Genomic DNA, 19,783 nt, shown 5'->3' on the forward strand with positions numbered 1-19,783 from the left:
ACACACAACGCAAATCGGCAAGCAAGGCAAAACAGGTCGTGTGTACATGAACAAAGTCAAACTGCCTTTGTTCTTCACAAGGTGTCTTCTTTGTATTTATTTAATTGGGACACTGCTTAGCTCATTTTCCCCACTAATGGGGACTTGGAGCAGCTTACAATATAGTCTAAAGCAAACAAAGAACAATATTAAATGTTCATACATCCCAGGCTGGTCCAGGATGCACTAGGATGATACATCAAAATCACACACTGTGAGCTGAGGCCAAAAAGCTCTTTGGCTCATTTAGTTTATTATTTGATTTGATTGATATCCCGCCCCATCCCTGAAGGGTTCATGCCATAGTTTGGGCCTCTGACCAGACCCAGGCTTTAAGCACCAGCAACAGGAGGGAACAAAAGTTCAGACTCAACCTCAAAGAACTGAAGAAGAAGAGTTTTGATTTATACCCCACATTTCTTTCCTGTAAGGAGACTCCAGATAGCTTACAAACTCCTTTTCCTTCCTCTCCCCACAACAGAACCCTTGTGAGATAGATAGAGCTGAGAGAGTCCTGAAAGAACTGTGACTAGTTCAAGGTTGCCCAACAGGCTTCATGTGGAGGGACAGCGAAACAAATCCAATTCCCCAGATAAGAGTCTGATGGTCATGTAGAGGAGTGGGGAATCAAACCCAGTTCTCCAGATTAGAGTCCACTACTCTTAACTACTACAGCCACACTGGCAGCCATTTTCTCACCCTTGCTAAGAATACACTCTTCATCTCCGTCCACAATCCTGCATATGTCTTTCCTCAATACAGAGGTTGGGCTGGAGACCGTTTTAAGAACATAAGAAGAACCCTGCTGGATCCAAACAGTGGTCCACCTAGTCCAGCATCCTGTCTCACAGTGGCCAACCAGGTCCTCTGAAGATCCAACAACAGGGCATAGAGGCCAAGGCCTTTCCACTTTTAATGCACTTTGCAGCTGGATTTCACTGTGCAGAACAGCAAAACCCACTTGCAAACAATTGTGAAAGTGGATTGAAAGTGCATTATTCTGCACGTGTGGAAGGGGCCCACGACTAGTAACCACCGTTAGACCTTTCATCCATGGATCTGTTTAGCCCTCCTTTAAAGCTCTTTATGCCTGTGGGCATCATTATATCCATTGGCAGCAAATTCTACCTTTTAATCACTTGGTGTGTAAAGAAATATTTCCCTTTTATATTTTCCTGAGTCTACAGCCCATCAGCTTCACTAGATGGTCTACTATTCCGGGACAGGGAGGAAAAGCTCTCTCTGCTCCCATGAACATGCAGGGTCTATGCCTCGTGTTGGCTAGTTAATGGGATGGTGCATCAAGAAAGATTGTTATTCCTTGTTCCCACGGTTGATCTAGCAACACCGCTGCCATCAGGGCACCGTGCTTCAGGTGTTACCATTCAGCCTGCAATTTCTGCAGTAGGAAGAGTGCACAAGTCTGTCTAACTGGTGCATTTTAGCTGGGGGAGGCAAACATGGACTGTCCACGCCATTGCTTTCTAGGCAAGAAGGGTGCATTGCTCCAGCAGTCCCTTGTACCTGGGCATGAGCATGTGAGCCAGAATCAATGGGTCGGAAAGGATGACATGTTTTAGGGCCAGCTGCTTCCAACTCTTTCCCATTAAGTAACAGGTTCCCATGGTGGTGGGATTCAAACAGTGGCATAGCGCCAATGGGGCTGGGCGGGGCACAACGGAGGCATGGCCGGGCACGACAGGGGCAGGGCATTAATAATTTCTCTGTTACTGTAAAAAACTCTTACTGTAAAAAAAAGTTCCTAATTTCCAGCTGGTATCTTTCTGCCCATAATTTAAACTCATTATAGCAAGTCCTATCGTCTACTGCCAACAGAAACAACTACTTCTCCTCTAATTGACTGCCTGTCAAATACTTAATACTTTCAAATAATTTTGTTTCTAGAAATCAAAAGAAGGATACTTTCCTTAAACCAGGAACTTTACCATATTACTAAAACATGTTTTTAAAACAGCCCAACAGGGAGAATTATCCCGTTTTCTACCTTTGCTAACCAGCCACATCGGAAACAACAGGACTTTATGATTTTTGGACCTAATGGAATTTCTAACGGAAAAGCAGACCCAATTAGTAACCCCCTCTCGGCACACACAAATAATCAGTAACCCACTCTCGGGAACTGGTGAGAACCTGCTGGATCCCACCTCTGCTTGCCCCCCGCCCCCTCCCGCCATGTCATGACTTCCTGATTCACATGCAGAAGGAAGAGGCCATTTGTTTAGTTTGCAGGTGCAGGGAGAGTCGGCATTTGCTTAGAGATCATTTCCCCGAAGGGCTGCTTAATTTATTCTGAAGTGCGCCAAAGCGGCATTTGGAACTGCACAGACAATCCAAAGTTTATTAAGTAGAGCCTGGAGAAAGCTGAACGGGGACCCAAGGTACGCTTTATTGCCAGGAGAAATGGTTTATGTGCTTTTCACCAAGGCGTTAAGCCCTTGAAACTGTACTTGTACGGGGACGGTGGCGCATACCTCGCAGATGCAACTCCTGCAAGGGCCAGCAATGTGGTTTGCCCAAAGGCATCCAGAAAAAGGAAGATTGTGCTTGGGTTTGAGGCTGGAACCTCCTTTAGGAGAAAGTGATGACTCCCTGACCCAAACCATTGTGGCTGTGTTGAAAGGAATTAGACATACTTTCCCCAAGCATCTGTAATGTTTGGTTGAAAGGTACAGGAATTCTCTTTTATACCTCACAATGGGATCCATTGTGGCTTACCACTGTTCTCCCCAGTCCATGTTATGTTCACAATAACCCTGTGAGGTAGACTAGGCTAAGCATGTGTGGCTGGCCTGTGGGAACTCAGCAAGCTTCTAAGTCAAAGTGGGGATTTGAATCTAAGACTTCCCAGATGTCGGAAGTCGTTGTGAGGATACAGTGGAGAAAAGAAAATGGAATCCATTTTGTGTCCCTGCTGGGGAGAAAGGCAGGGTGGAAACAAACATACTGTAATATGGTAGAGGAGGGAGAGACGCATTATGAGTGTATACTTATCCAAAAATAATTGGCTTCCTATGGTTGCCCATGCCATGAAAAGAGCTAATCCTAGATCTTTATTGGTGTACTTGATCACACAACAGCACTGGTGTTAAAGCACACTGACAATATTAACTCCACAGTCCTGCGAGGCTAAGCTCCGTTGAAATCAAGTCTGTGCAGGACCATGCTTCAAGTGTTAATTGAACAAAAGACTTTACGCAACCACAGTGGCAAGTCTTGCCATCTTGTGTCATATATTCCGCAGGAGCAAATTATTTCTGTGTTTAAAACATTCCTATTTCCACCTTCTCAAACAGCTCCTGGAGATGGCTTGATATGAAATCTTCAAACAAGAAGTTTATAATAAACAAATTCAGCAAAAACCCTAAGCCGGGAAGGTGAAATTTTTTGTTTTCAAAAGTGGAGGGAGATACAAACGGAATCCACCAAAGGAACTAATAAAACAGCAATAAATAGAAGGCGGCTGCAAATAAAAAAGCCAATCCAGGATACCAAACTACCATATTCAGCACTTAGATTTAATATTCTGATAAAAGCCAGAATGTGCCGGAGAATTTTCTACTTGTCATCAATCCAACCTAAAAACCTGTCAAAGAAGAAAAAAAGATGAGCCAACCTGAAAGACCAACTTCCAATCCAAGCTGAACAGAACTCACTGACCACAGATGATAAGGTCCTCAAAAGGGTAAGAACAAAACAGTGGTTCTAGGCGGCCAATTATGCACAAGGTGTCTGGTACACAATGGGGGCAAATGTCCATCGCAGCAAGATTTCTTATCTGGGCGTATTTCCTCAAGCCCCGCTTTCACTTCCCATTCTCTCTGCGGCAAGCGAGACCACTTGTAGAGCGACTTTCAAGCTGCTTTGCTGCAAAAGCGGCCAGATTTCCCAGTGAGCACAGCTTTGCCCCAGCCATGCTTCCTCTGCCCACAGCCAGCCTACCTGGCTCCACCCTTTCCACTCACTCACGCTGCTATGCACACCTTCCTCCTCACTCCCTTTCATGTTGTCTGCTTCTTCCTGCTTCTCTAAATGCCCATATCTCGATATCATAACAACAGAGAGGGCTTTCCCCAGGAACTATACAAGCAGAGTCTCTTTTTGGCTCCACCCCACCTCCCCCGCTCTACTTCTGCCCTTTCCAATGCCCGAGGACTTTTAAAAACTTTATTTCCAACACGGCTTTATTTTAAAAGAAGCCTCTCTTTTCTCCTGGCTAGCAGCAGCCACGTAAGTGTATATGTGCGGGGAAGGGAAGAGAATATCAGCTCTACACATGGTCCCCTTTGTTAGCCTCAGCACAGTGTAGTCCAGGGAATTGCTTTGCCTCTTTCATTTAGAGGGGAAAGAGCTACAATATCGATATATCATTATAACAGAAATAAAAGGCTTTTACAAAGCAAACAACCTGAGACTAATGGGTGTGATGAGATCTGTGCCTTTAAGAATGACTTGATGGGTGGAGAATTAGGAAAAGCAAGCCCAGGAGAGTTCTCTGCAGAAAAACTATGTGGCAGGAATGAGTGCCTCTTCTTGTGTAAACAGAGAAACACAAGGAGACCCCACTACAAGTCCACAGCACAATGGAATGCCCTGAAGTAACCATTTCATGTATGATGGGTTAATGACAAATGCAGATTGTGGAAAAAAAATCCTTACTGGAGAACAGATGGGAAGGGATCAGGAAAACACCTGGGATCCCCAGATAAAACTTTACTTTGGTGAATACACTGCCACCGGCAGCAATTCCACCTGGTCAGGAATAAATGGGCAATCACCAAGTCTCCCTAAAGGACACTTTCAACAAGATGGACCTCTTCTAGAGACACAGATGGTATTGTCTATTATGATAAACAGCGGATTCTATCAGGATCATTTTTTATTATTATTCAATATCTCGTTCAACACAGATCAGATAATTCCTTTCCTTTCAAAATATGTGGAAAAGTGAAAGGAAGTGCGGTTTTGTTTTGTAATGTGGAAATGTTAACATGTGCTGCTCTGATTCATGGGGACAGGATATGAGACACTCACATTCTCCTAAGAAGACAAACATGCTTTCCAAACCATGACTGTAAATCTGTTTAATGTGTGACCCAAAAGCCTTCCAAGTGAGAAATTGTAAGTAACTATTGCATACAGACTCACAGCAAACAGCACCAGAGTAACACAGTGGTGCAGACAGAGAGCTGTGATCAGGGAGATCAAGGGTTCAAATCTCACCCATACAGACACAAAAGTATTAGGCACCGTTCTTTTCCTTCTGAAAGTAATTTCTTGGTTAAAACTATTTTTTAATTATTAGAATAATAACGATTACCGTAACTGTTTCCTTCTCTTGTTTCTTTTTGTCTTCTTTAGCCCCTTCTGACTGTGACATTTCAGGCCTTTTGTTAAATTTAACCTGTGACTAACATGTCATTACATTAAAAAAAAAATTCTTTTGATATATTAGGCACCAGAACACAGGGGCGTATCTACAGAAAATGGAGCCTAGGGCAAGCACTGAAATTGCACACACCCACCGCAAATCCAACAAGTCTTCACCATCTTGAAAGACCAGTTCTCTGGTGGTCAGATGTACGCATTCCTTTCAACTATACATCAACTCTCTGGAGAGCTGGTCTACTAGCCGTTAAGAAGAATGAGTAGATCTGGTCTCCGCCTACCCATTACTTTCAATCACAGGTAACCAGCTCTATGGAGTGCTGGTCTATCCTGCGTTAAGGAGAACTGATAGACCTGGCCATCTACCTGATGCTTTTTAATTGTAGGGAGACCAGTCCGCCGAGCGGTGGCGGTTTCTTGCTTTGCAGCCTAAGTGCCCCTGGGCAAGTAGTGCTGGTCCCACCCTTCCTTGCCCCACCCTAAATACACCTGTGCCACAATACTTGGGAGTTTGAGAGGGCAGGGTTTTTGCCAAATAAATGTGTATGTCTGTGAACTCTAAGTGCATTTTCAAAAGTAAGAAAGACATAAAAGAGCAGTAAAACTTCAGTGAGAATAAGATATCATATTGTTGTGTTTGTTAGTTGTTAGATCCTCCCACACTCAGGCAGATTCCACATGGGCCAAAAACAGTGGTGTGAAAACGGTGTAAAAGGGTTTACACTGTTTTCACAACACTGTTTTTGCAGAATCCGCCTCAGCAGCATATCGGGCAACAAGTGCTCTCCAAATAGTTACAGGCAATGAATATTTTTACTTGATTACTGTATATAATTTCTAATCTTTACAAGACTAGAAGCTGCATAAGGTTTTCTTGTTTTCACCTTAACCTATGCAGCACACATACACTGGAAGAAACCAATTCAGAGTTCACCTTTTTTCTCTCATTTGGTTATTTTACACTTTTACAGTAACCCTTGTCATCCGATAATGATTTAGCAACACTGGACAACCTGCCCATTCCTCAAGGCATTTGGGTGGTATTTAGATTCCAAACAATGCCTATTCAGAACCCACAAGGGTGTTATAACACTTCAACCTCTGTAGAGCAGCTGTGGTAGAAGAATTACCTCATTATTTATTTCACTGTAACATTTATGCTAAACCACAGATGGAATTTTGAAGCAGGTATAATCAATGCAGAACACTTGGCTAAAATCAGGCACCTCCAAGCCAGCCATAGAAAGTACGTCACAGACAGGCCAAACTTGCTGGCACAGCTCAAAAACTGAAGAAAAAAAGACAGGCTGAAACCAATTTGATGCACTGTAAAGACACCAAGAAAGGTTAGGTGTTTGTTGGATTTTAAATATATATATATTATTTAAATATATATATATCTGCAAGCTTTCACAATTGTTTTGTGAATAATTCTGGTGAACATATTGACTGAAATAATAATAAAAAGGGCCAGCTCAATCTCATCAGATCTGAGAAGCTAAGCAAGGTCAGCCCTGGTTATTACTTGGATGGGAGGCCCCCAAGGAAGTCCAAGGTAGATACAGAGGCAGGCAATGGCAAACAATCTCTGCTCACTTCTTGCCTTGAAAATCATATGGGATAGCTATAAATCAGATACAGTTTGATGGGACTTTCCAATATATCTGAGGTTACCTCTTTCGGTAAAGGTGTGTGCTGTGTGCTCAGCGGCCCAGTAAGCAATTAGTGTCAGAATGTCACACGTTCAATCCCAAGGATATCAAGTTAAAGGTGGTAGGAAAGACCTTCCATAATGGAAAGCTGAGCAGCCAACCCCTGTCAAAGTTAACAATAAGAACATAAGAACTAGCTTGCTGGATCAGACCAGAGTCCATCTAGTCCAGCACTCTGCTCCTCGCAGTGGCCCACCAGGTGTCTTCGGGAGCTCACGTGCAGGATGTGAAAGCAATGGCCTTCTGTTGCTGCTGCTCCTGAGCACCTGGTCTGCTAAGGCATTTGCAATCTGAGATCAAGGAGGATCAAGATTGGTAGCCATAGATCGACTTCTCCTCCATAAATCTGTCCAAGTCCTTTTTAAAGCTATTCAGGTTAGTGGCCATCACCAAGCAAAGTGGTCCAGTGTGGTGACTCGATGTTTGGTTGATTCACCTTTTACCCTACCCCTCCAAAGCAATCCACATATTCATCAGTGACATCACTCTAAAGGAAAATCCAGGCCATACCCTTTATTAAAGCCAGCTCAAATGACACAGAACAGCATACGTACATAAGAGCTCTGCTGGATCACACCTGTGGCTCATCTAGAACACAATCCTATTTCACAAAGAGGCCAGTCAGTTGCGCTGGGGGGCAACCAACAGAGCATAGAGGTCATGGCCCTCGTTATTTTATTCAGATGATTTATGTGCTATCGTTATACCCAATCAGAGCCTATTAGTCCTGGTGTCCAGAATTTTTGCTTCTGAATATTAAGGTTCCCTCAACATGGCTGTAGCCTGTTTCACATAAAGATGTTAGTAGATTGTATAGTCCTTAGCCTCAGAGCAAAGTATGCCAGACGTTCTTTGTTGTAGAACGCTCTGACTGGGCCGTAGTGCCTACCTAGTCCTGCTCAGTTGGAAAGTGAAAATACATTTTGGCATACATGCTCTCGTATCAGTAATGTTCAATAATGCACAAAACAATGGTTTTGACAGTGCATAAAAATGAATGATAATTCTCATATTCGTTTGGGACTATATTCTAATTGTCTCAACCGCGGCAACTTAATTGACCAAATTAACATCCCAGCTGCCCTGAGCCAGCTTCGGCCAGGATATCAAATTCAATAAATAATAAATAAATAAATCTTCATGTGAAACATGAAGTATAGTAGCCACTCAGGAGTCTAAGCCAGCATGTTGTAATGGTTAAGAGCAGGTACACTCTAATCTGGAAAACCGGGTTTGATTCCCTGCTCTGCCACTTGAGCTGTGGAGGTTTATCTGGTAACCAGATTAACTTGTACACTCCAACACTTGCCAGCTGGGTGACCTTAGGCTAGTCACAGTTCTTCAGAGCTCTCTCAGCCCCACCCACCTCACAGGGTGTTTGTTGTGGGGGGGGGGAGGGCAAGGAGATTGTAACCCCCTTTGAGTCTCCTTACAAGAGAGAAAGGGGGGATATAAATCCAAACCTCCTTCTTTAATCCCCTTCAAAGCCACTAAGGCTCATGACAGTCACTACTTTGACTGGCAGTGAATTCCACAACTTACCGGTACTTACTCGGGAAAGAGGTATCTCTTTTGGTCCATCCTGAATCTATTCTGGACAGCCTCATTGGTTCCCAGGAATTCCAAAATTATGAGAGCGGGGGGGGGGGGGGGCGAGCTTTCTCTGTCCACTTTCTCCACCTCTTGGATAATCTCCTAAACCTCTGACATGCCCGCACCAACCTTTTTTTTTCTGAACTGAAAAGCTCTGTGTTCTCTAGAACTCATCTCGTCAAATCCCTCTAAGCGCATCTCACCTCTGAGAGCTTGAAAGCCGGGGCACAGTTTTGCGTCGTCCTGGTTGGTCCTCATAAAAGGCACTGCACGGATTCTGTTTTTAGATTCTGCCTTTAGCCCCAGGAGACTCAGAACTTCTGTCACTCTAAAGGACAATACTAAACGTTTTGTCCACCTGAGGAAGTCTAGCAACCGCCGGGAAAATCCACTGCCTAGCCCCAAACACTGCTCCTGAACGGCATGGTTCCAAAAGACTGCCCAGTCCAGTTCCACCAGCAGCGGCCCGTTCAGGGATTGTTTGGGGAGGGTTGCACTGTAGATGGAGCAGGCTCTATTTGAGTTCATTGTACATTCATTTTGTAGTTTGTGGGATCTGTGATTTGGGAGTTAGCTGGTATATTTAATTAACTGTTTCATCTTTTATTGTGTGCTGTATTGGACACTGCGATGACCTACATTTTCAGGGGACTCTCTTATTGATGTCAGCCACAGGGGGGTGGGGTGGGGATTTTTAATAGGGTTTTAACAGACTTTATGTATTGTTTTCATTATGTTTTTACTCTGATGTCAACTTTGTATATTTTAATGGGTTTTTATCCCCATTTGTTAGCCACCCTGAAACTACAGGATAGGATTGGGGTATAAATTCTAGGTACAAATAGAGGGCGGGAGGGAGGAAAGAAGGAAGGAGGAGGGAAGGAAGGAAGGAAGGAAGGAAGGAAGGAAGGAAGGAAGGAAGGAAGGAAGGAAGGAAGGAAGGAAGGAAGGAAGGAAGGAAGGAAGGGAAGGAAGGAAGGAAGGAAGGAAGGAAGGAAGGAAGGAAGGAAGGAAGGAAGGAAGGGAGGAAGGAAGGAAGGAAGGAAGGAAGGAAGGAAGGAAGGAGGGGAGGAAGGAAGGAAGGAAGGAAGGAAGGAAGGAAGGAAGGAAGGAAGGAAGGAAGGAGGGAGGGAAGGAAGGAGGGAGGGAAGGAGGGAAGGAGGGAAGGAGGGAAGGAGGGAAGGAAGGAAGGAAGGAAGGAAGGAAGGAAGGAAGGAAGGAAGGAAGGGAGGAAGGGAGGGAGGGAGGAGGGAGGGAGGGAGGGAGGGAGGGAGGGAGGGAGGGAGGGAGGAAGGAAGGAAGGAAGGAAGGAAGGAAGGAAGGAAGGAAGGAAGGAAGGAAGGAAGGAAGGAAGGAAGGAAGGAAGGAAGGAAGGAAGGAAGGAAGGAAGGAAGGAAGGAAGGAAGGAAGGAAGGAAGGAAGGAAGGAAGGAAGGTTGGTTGGTTTTTGTTCACATCTTCAAGAGCTGGAGTTCTGCTTTCTGGACCCAGCATCTCACAAAGGCAAAAAGGCGGCAGCTCATCTCTGCAAAAAAAACACTGGTTCTCGCCCTAGCAGAAGAATCTTATCACAAAAACTGTCATAACCTCAAGGATATGCCCGGTTGCATCTTGAAAATAACATCAAGTACATTTTGAAAAGAATTGGAACAGCAATTTGGAACCTGCAATGCCTGGACCACTGGAGGTCTGTCACTGACCTTAAGACCACAGGCCATCAAATGAAAACACCAGTGGCCTTTTTGTAGGATAAACAACAGGGAACACAGGATTACAATCCAACCCTTTCTGCAGTCATTCTATATGTGGTTGGCGAAGGGAGAGGGGATTCATTGATAGATTAAACTGCTAGCAGTTATTAAAACTGCTTTGGTCTGACTGAGAGACATCAAAGCAACACGGCATGTACACGAAACTGAGCTACGCTCCCTCTTTCCCTTGATCTGACAACCTCACCACAGCAGCCGCACCAAAGAGCACAAAAATGGTGTTTTAATTTGGTGAACCTTACAAGTGACTACGAAGCGCCCACAAGATACAGAAGGTGGAAGGGGAACTGTAGCTCACAGGCAGAGGGTGCACTTTGCAGGTCGAAGATCCCAGGTGCGATCCTCGCTGTGCCGGGAGACGGGATCTCAGACAGCAAAGCACAAACTCTGCTAGCAGCTGCAGAAGCCGCCAGTCAGATCACACAGCGGCAGGCCAGATGGATCAATAGCAGCAATCATTCCGATATAATACTAGCTACGTAAACAAGCCTGGAGGAGCTATGCGCCTTGTGTGCTTCCTCCCCCACAACGCCACCTCCTGCAGTTGGCTAAATGAAAACCTTCCTTGATACAATTTCTCATCATATCTGGGAAGCTGTGGCTCAGCGGAAGAGACACTGCTTTACATACAGAAGGCCCTGGGTTCAACCTACAGCGACTCCACTCATAGGTGTCACTCGCAGCCCTCCAGATGTTATGGACTACAATTCCCATCATCCCCTGCCAGGATCATGCTGGCAGGGGATGATGGGAACTGTAGTCCATAAGATCTGGAGGGCTGCGAGTTTGACACTTGTGCTAGATGTTGTGAAAGGCATTTGAGTAAGACCCTGGAGAGCCACTGCCAGCCTGAGTAGACAAATTCAATGGAACAATGGTCAGGATCATTATAACGCAGATTCACGCACGAATCACAATCTCTGGTTTGTACTTTCTCCTACAGAAGTAGGACTTGAAAGTAGGCGTTAAAGCCAACATTCCCTATGAGCTGTGCGGCTGCGCAGTCACCATATTGGTGCCACGCACACTGGGCGGTTGCCCACCAGGGGGAGCTCTTGCAGGCGGCTCAGTTCCTCTTACTGGTACGGAACTTCCACACAGTCGTGGGGTAGGGTTAGAGAAGGGTCTTCAAACTATGGCCCTCCAGATGTTCATGGACTACAATTCCCATCAACCCCTGCCAGCATGGCCAAGTGGTAGGGCTCATGGGAATTGTAGTCTATGAACATCTGGAGGGCCATAGTTTGAAGACCCATGGGTTAGAGGGACTATTGGTTGAATTGCAAGGAAGTATCCTTCTACCAGCTTAACAGCAGTTATACTGGGGGGAAATGACCCCAAGGAAGGATTATATTCACCAGTACCAGGTGATACTGGTGATGATATTCACCAGGATGGTATACACCCCCTTTTGCAGATATTCTTTCCCAGGGGGTTCACTGATTCCCCAGGTGCAAAAGGTCCAGCCAGGTTAACTGGAGGGTATAGCAAGAAGGTAAAAGGGATGTTCCATTCCACAGCCTCACTTGGCTGGCCATGAGTTGTATACAACCCCAGGGTTAAACAATATGGTTTGTCCAGGGGCTCCTTAACTTGTATTGGGGGGGGGGGGGGAGAGAGAAGCAGCTGAATTCTTATTCCTTCAGTGTCATGCCCACACCAGCTTTTGCTATTCTACCAAAACTAGACTTTAGAGAGGATTCTCAAGAGGACATTTCAGCCAGGTACCGTCTGGGCACATGCCTGCTTAGCTTCAGCAAGACAGTTACATCATGCAATACACAACCGTACCACGGGACTGTACAGCAAATAAAAGTTCTGTACAATATCAGCTAAATAAGAGGGTTTGTTGATCACGTCTCCATTTTGGAAACTACTTCTTGAATATTTATTGATTTGGTTATGTATACACCACAGGACAGTGTGGTGTAGTAGTTAGAGTGCTGGTCTAGAATGTGGGACTCCCAGGTTTGAATCCTTACTCTGCCATGGAAGCTGGGGCCAGTCGCACATTCGCTTTTTAATTTTTTTTAATTCTCTCACATGTAAATATCATACGTTGACTTCCAGCTTTCTCATCTTTGATTAAAAGTTATCTCTAGGTTCATGAATACACAGTTAAGACATTAATTCAACAGTTATTTCTTAAGTGCATTCCAGTGGTTACAACCTATTGTTTTCTTCCGCTTTCAAACCCCGCCACTGCTTCTTTATTGGAATAGGTTTTCAAAGGATATTCAGTAAAAAGTGTTCAGTGTTCTCAAAAAGTCCAAACTATTGTCTCTTAATAGTGTTGTCAGCTTTGCCATTTCTGAATATTCTGTGACTTTCAGAATCTAGTCCTCTTTTATTAGTATTATCTCTCTTATTTTTGCACATATAAAGTCCTTGCTGCGATCGTCCTATACATAAACAGAGTTCTATACTGCTTAAGGTCAGTCACACACTCTCAGTCTAACTTATCCTACAGGGTTGTTGTGAGGATAAAATAAAGAAAAAGTACGCTGCTTGGAGTTCCCACTGAGAAGAAAGGCAGGATATTAAGTCTGTAAGATAGGATGAGCTGACAGACAGTGACTAGTTCACAGTAACCCAGTGAGCTCTTATGGTAGAGTAGGGGTTCAAACCCAGGTCTCCCAGATCCTAGTTCAGCTCTCTAACCACTACCCCATGCTGGCTCCAAGCATTCATGAGTAGAATGGTGTGTTCTTTGATGCATGTGTGATAACAGTGTGTACTCTGACACAGCCCTCTTCAAGAAGGGGATCGTACCACAAAAATCAACTATAGTCTGTTTCAGAAAAAGATGTTAGTAGAGTTGTATATTCCTCTGCCACAGAACTCAACAGGCAGTGGCAGAGCTACAAGGGGGATGGGGTGTGCGTGTTGCACCGGGTGCATGCCTGAGGTGTGCGAAAATCTCTCCCCTGACCCCGACCCCCTTCACCAGGCCTGGCCCTGCCCCACCAGCCTGGCCCGTTTTCAGCAGACAGAAAGCTGTTTTCTGCCAGCTGGAAAAGGTAAGGGGGGGGGGCAGAAAACATGGAATGCGCCCCAGGCGCACGCCTGGCCAGCTACAGGTCAGATCTTCTTTGTTGCAGAATGGTCACCTGGGTCATAGTGCCTACCTAGCGCTGTTCTTCACCTACCCAAAAGGCAAGTATTGGTGATAGTCATTCAATGAACTACAAATGCTCCTGTATCAAAGTGCCATGTTCAATAATGCACAAAATAATGGTTTTGACAATGGCAGCATGTAAAAATGAATGACAATTCTCATATTTATTCAGGACTATATATTCTAATGCATACAATTTTCTGGAGCGCTGCATCTCAACTGACCGTACTGACATCTTTTTCTGAGACAAGAGTACAGAAAGACTCTACAGCTGCCCAACTGTTGTCAAGAATTTGATGAAGAGGGGACATAGGTAGCAAAACAGCAGCGAACATACACCCTAAGAAAAGCCTGCAACCAGGGGCTCTCTTGGCACATGCCACTCAGGTCAAATGCAAACCCCTTCCTGAACACAAATCATTGGACTGCTGAATGAATGAAAAATTACTGCTTTGATCCAGATTTATCATGCATGTTATCTGAACTGATTCCTCACATGAATCTCCCTCCAAGGAGCTCAGGGGCAGAGTACCAACCCCCATATCGCCCTCACATCAACCCTGTGAGGTAGGATAGCAAGCAAAAGAGAACAGCTCAAGGATACAATTAACACATTCCGCTCCCTCAATGCTTGAAGTCCTTTTTGTTGTTTCCATAGCAATCGGGGGTTTTATGGGGACGGGTTGCTAACCCAATGCCCAACCCTCCTCCTTTCACATCCGGGCTTGGGACCAGCAATGGTAGATACCTCCTGATGCCAAACACAGCGAGGACGCCCACAAAACACCTGGAGGAGAACATTCGAGCAAGACCTGAAGGCACTGAATATTGTACGGGAAGAGGCTGAAACACTCGCCCAAGATCGTAACTGCTGGAGAGCTCTGGTTGTCCAATATGCTAAGAACGGGAGGATCTAACTAACTAACCCACTCAATAAAGAAGTTGCCGAATTTATAACTGTGCCCCCAAAGTGTCTTGTCCAGTTCCTTGGGGTGACCAAGACCCCTGGAATGTTGTCTCTCCTCTCCACCCTTGATCACACATCCTGGGGCTAGTGAGGCCCAGTTTCCCAAGAACCATAAAACCTGCAGTCACACGATGCCGGCTCCAGTGCTGACAAGCAAACAGGTAGATAATGTCTCCGTGCTAAGTCAAGGCCATACACAACAGATGCAATTTTACCTGCGGTGAAGATGCCTGACAGCTCATTTCTGAGCCTCTTTATCGACCCGCCAATTTCAACAGGACTTACTTCCAAAGCAGCCACGCTTCAAGATGCAACCCTTCAGAGTTAGCATAACTTCCCAGGCACCTTGTATGAGAACAGCTGGTCTACTGTTGAGGTAGAATCTAATCCACGGACATTTCATCTTTTAAAAAACGAGATTTGCTAGCTCCTCTTCCATATTTTTAGCAGCGACTGGCTGACAGTGGTTTGCCACCTCTTCTGCCCTCCCTCTGGCTCCCACGCAACGGCTTCGGTTTGCAAGCGCTTAAGATTTTGCCTCTACCCACTCATTTCTGATTCCAGCTCATAAACTTTCCCCGGGCCTGCAAGCAAATCTTCTTCCTCTGAGATTTAGATTTCTACCCAGTTTATGAACAGCCCTTTAGGTTTTTCCATTTATAAAATGTGTACAACGTCAGGAGCAGAGATGCGGAATGGTATAGCAAAACCCGATATCGTCAGACCCTCAGGAGCTTAAGGCTCATTCCGCACATGCAGAATAATGCACTTTCAAACTGCTTTCAGTGCTCTTTGAAGCTGTGCGGAATAGCAAAATCCATTTGCAAACAGTTGTGAAAGTGGTTTGAAAACGCATTATTTTGCGTGTGCGGAAGGGGCCTAAGTTAGGTTGGTACTTGGATGGGAGAACACCAAGGAAGACTTTGCAGAGGAAGGCAATGGCAAACCACCTCACTTGCCTTCAAAACTTTGTGTCGTCATAAATTGGCTTCAACCTGACAACCCAAACGCGGGCACACATAGATAATGTCAAGTGACTTTTAAAAAAAAGTTGCTGGAGAATTACAAACTGGTTTAAAAACAATTCTGCATCTTGCACAAATCTTTGCCTCCAACCAACCTGATCCAAGACCAAGAAGGGATGACTTGCGCGCTGGAAAAATCTTATGCATGTGCGTTCATTAAAAAGCGCACCTAAATGACCATTCTGATGTTTAAGGGGGGCTTTGATTCTTCACATTGGCAACATGTTTGAGAGACCTGTCATTCAATCTGATATCCCCCAGAACAGGTTTATAAAACCACAAGCATTTCTCTTTTCCCAGATGCATTAGTTGCCCATACTAATTCCTGCAAAAGAAACACGACCTTTCTAGGCTTCCTTTCACTGCACCTCATACTAGAATCAAAACTTGATCATCTTTAACATGCCACAATATATGTGTTTTTTTAATTTTAGCTTTCTAGAGCCATCTGCCACTGCTGCAACCATAAGTTTGCACCTGTTATTTATGTCAAAGCCCTATGATTGAAGGTTTTTTGACACGCCTTTAACAGTTAAGGCACTGAAAACCCCACCAACCCACAATCACAATCCTTGGAAACATTCAGTTTCCGGTCAAATTCTGGACAGCCCCCCCACCCCCACCTCGGTTTCCCTGCCTTGGGCAACATTCCTTGTGTTTGCCATCAACCTCTGGATTTCCCCCCATTCTTCACCATGAGCGGGGCGCGCTCTTAAGCCGGCCTGCACAGGAGTCAACCCCATGATAGTCCAAAAGGCTTGGGGATCGCAGGCTCCACGATTTGGGGGATCCCTTCCTACATCACCGAGCCTTGCCAGCAAACGCTTCTCTCCCGCTCTCCGATCCACCCTGGAGGATCCAAAACAACCTCCCTCCAGTCCAAAGGACACCGCTCCACCCCGGATCCAGAAGGCGAGCGTCCCTCGCTGAGCACCTGATCCCCCACTTCAAACCGACTCCCCATAACATCCTCCCCACCCCGGCAGATAGTTAAAGTTTGAGCCCTGCGCTACCCCGGCCCAGGCCTCGGCATCAGTGACTCCCCCCGCGGGGGGCGCCCTCCGGAGGGAAGTGGGGGGCAGGATCGCGTCCACCCCCGGCCCGGCTCAGCCAGCAAGGTCACATCCGCCTGGGCGCGCCGGCTTACCAGTTGCAGGCAGCAGAAGGCGACCAGCGTGCAGCGCCCGCTGCATTTCCCCATGGCTGGCGCGCCCGGCGCTCCGCTCCCCCGGTGGCGCCCGGTGGCCAGGGCCGACCTCACTCCGAGGGCCCCCGCCGGCAGCCACGCCACATCCTCGCCGGTCGGGTCTTTTGTCTGCGGCCGGCCTCTCGCTCCGCACAGCCGCTTCACGTCGGCCCCGGACGGCGCTCCATGCCTGTCGGCCCCGCGCTCCGTGCCTCTGCCGCCGCCGCCTGGAGCAACCGGGCCAGCCGGGCTGCCCGCCTCCCTCTAGCCGCGCTCCATTGTTCCCACCCGGACACACCCACGAGCCGTGGCCTCGAGCGGAGGTGGGGAAGAAGCGGCGCTCCTCCGCCGCCGCCACTCGCACAAAAGAAGAGAGCAGCAGCGGAGGCGCAAGATGCGCGCCGCCAGAGCCAATCCGACCCGGGCGCACCGCACCAGCGCGCGCGCCTCGCCCCTGCCCGCCACCACGTGGCTCCGGCGGCTCTCGGGGCGTGGGCAAGGCCGGGGCCCTAAACTCCCCCCTCCCCCCGATGGAGGTCCCCCCTCCCCTTTTCCCTCGCCCAATTAAAGGAATTGGATGGCGCCAAGCCCCGCCCCCTGGGAGCTGGGCAGCCGAGGCGAAGAGGGGGAAAGGGGGCGAAATTCAAAAGGGCTCTTCTTCCCCCAGTCCCTGACCCGCTTTAAGGCTGGCCGGGTTTGGCCTTTGCAAAAACTTTTGGTGGGTTTCTATAGAGACAGTGCGGGGGCTTCTCCTGGTTGGCATTTTATGGAGGGCAGGGGGCAAACGGCAGGGGCGAGAGGGCATGAAACGTGGGCGAGTACAGGGCGGAGGAGGATTATGAACAACTCAGAGCGAATCCGAGAAAAAATACTGAGGCGATTCACTCTGAATCAGTAATCCACCAGGAGTGGAAACACTAACTCATTCCAGTGTCTGCTTTCATGCCTCAGAGCTCAATTGGATTTAGTTCGTTTGTACCCGGAAAGAAGAAGTACCCGGCTTTTCTCTCCAGAGATCCTGTTTGTCCTCACAACAAACCTGTGAGGTTGTCCAATGACTTGCACTCCATTGCATGATTCTCAAAAAAGTTCATGCTGGAATGAATTTTGTCAGTCTTAAACTAGACTTCGGAGAGGAGAAAGTGTGATACAGCCCAATCTCGTCAGGTCTTGGCAGCTAATTCAGGCCAGTAAGAAGAAGACTCAAAGGGGCTTACAAACTTCTTTCCCCCCCCCCCCCCCCCCGCAACAAACACCCTGTGAGGTGGATGGGGTTGAGAGAGCTACAAAGAACTGTGATTAGCCCAAGGTCACCCAGCTGGCATGTGTTGGCGTGCACAAAATAATCTGGTTCCCCAGATAAGCCTCCACAGCTCAAGTGGCAGAGTGGGGAATCAATCCTGGTTCTCCAGATTAGAGTGCACCTGCTCTTAACCACTACACCACGCTGGCTCTCCAAGGAAGGTTCTGCAGAGGCTGGCAATGGCAAACCACCTCAGCTAAATCATTTGCCTTAAAACCCCCTAACTGGGGTCACCATGAGTCGACTGCTACTTGACAGCACTTTATGGACACCTCATTCATTTTTCTGCAATAGACTAAACGGAGCTGCCCCCTCTGGAGTGGGGATTCGAACTTGAATCTCCCAGATCCTAGTGTGACACTCGACCCGCACTGCTTCTCTAAGAATTTCCAAAATCTATTTCGCCCCCAAAATGATATAATTTAATACTACCTGGACTGTAATATGTACAAAACACTCATGTTCTTTACATATAGCTCTATTGGTGCCCATAAGCCTCTTTTCAAAAACATCCCTTAAAGCATACAAATAATGCAGTTCTAAGTAAAGTCATGCCCTTCTAAATCCCCTGAGACCAATGGGCCTGGAGGGTAACTCCAGTGGTGGGATTCAAACAATTTAACAACTGGTTCTGGTGGTGGGATTCAAATAATTTAACAACTGGTTGTTTACAAGCACCAGTTTAACAACTGGTTCTGCCAAAGTGGTGCGAACCTGCTGAATCCCACCACTGAGTAACTCTGTTTAGGATTGCAGTTTTATACACACTTACATTGGAACAAATCCTTATTGGATTTATTTCTGAGTAACCTTACAAAGGATTGCACTGAAAAACTGAAAAATTCACTGTAATATATAAACTCATCCACACCAATAGATGGGAAATCCGACTATATAGGCTCATTCCGCACATGCAGAATAATCCACTTTCAAACTGCTTTCAATGCTCTTTGAAGCTGTGCGGAATGGCAAAATCCACTTGCAAACAGTTGTGAAAGTGGTTTGAAAATGCATTATTTTGCGTGTGCGGAAGGGGCCTAAAAAGTTTTTTAAAAGTGATGTCATCACGCTTTTGGTATCAACTCTCATAGAATTCCTGTCAGTCCAAACTGTTTCCCTGTAAAACATAGATAGTGTCACTATTGAATAGATCCTTTTGGACTGCATATGACAGACTTTGTTTCTTGGGCTAGTAACAGTTCTCTCTGAACTATCTCGGCCCCACCAGGTGCCTGTTGTGGGGAGAGGAAGGGAAAGGAATTTGTAAGCTACCTTGACTCTCCTTACAGGAGAGAAAGGTGAGGTATGAATCCAACCTCTACCTCGTCCTCCTTTTCTTCGAGCTGGGGCTGAGAGAGAATTCTGAAAGAACTGCGACTAGCCCAAGGTCACCCAGCAGGCTTCATGTGTAGGAGTAGGGAAACAAACCCAGTTCACCAGGTAAGAGTCCGCCACTTGTGTGGAGGAGTAGGGAATCAAGCCCGGTTATCTAGATTAGAGTCTGCAGCTCTTAAGCACTACATCACACTGGCTCCTTGAATGGAGAGACTAACCAGGGAAGACTCTGGAGAAGAAAACAATGGCAAACCACCTCTGCTTCTTGATTGCCTTGAAAGCCCTTTGCTGGAATAGCCATAAATTAGTTGGGATTTGACAATATGAAAGG

At 46.5% G+C, this 19,783-nt stretch overlaps 1 protein-coding gene across 3 annotated transcripts in view; it reads right to left on the bottom strand.

Annotated features, from left to right (window-relative positions):
* NKAIN1 (sodium/potassium transporting ATPase interacting 1) overlaps positions 1-17,322 on the bottom strand; it is a 105,164-nt gene extending 87,842 nt beyond the window's left edge. For all 3 annotated transcript variants that reach the window (XR_007244799.1, XM_048500070.1, XM_048500068.1), the window contains exon 1: positions 16,776-17,322. Coding sequence is in view for 2 of the 3 variants with exons in the window: in XM_048500070.1 (XP_048356027.1) it covers positions 16,776-16,829 (54 nt within the window). In the remaining variant the exon portion in view is untranslated. The remainder of the gene's footprint in view (positions 1-16,775) is intronic.
* Positions 17,323-19,783: the final 2,461 nt, after the last annotated feature.

This window comes from Sphaerodactylus townsendi, linkage group LG06 (assembly GCF_021028975.2).
Source record: "Sphaerodactylus townsendi isolate TG3544 linkage group LG06, MPM_Stown_v2.3, whole genome shotgun sequence".
NCBI classification, from domain to species: Eukaryota; Metazoa; Chordata; class Lepidosauria; order Squamata; family Sphaerodactylidae; genus Sphaerodactylus; species Sphaerodactylus townsendi.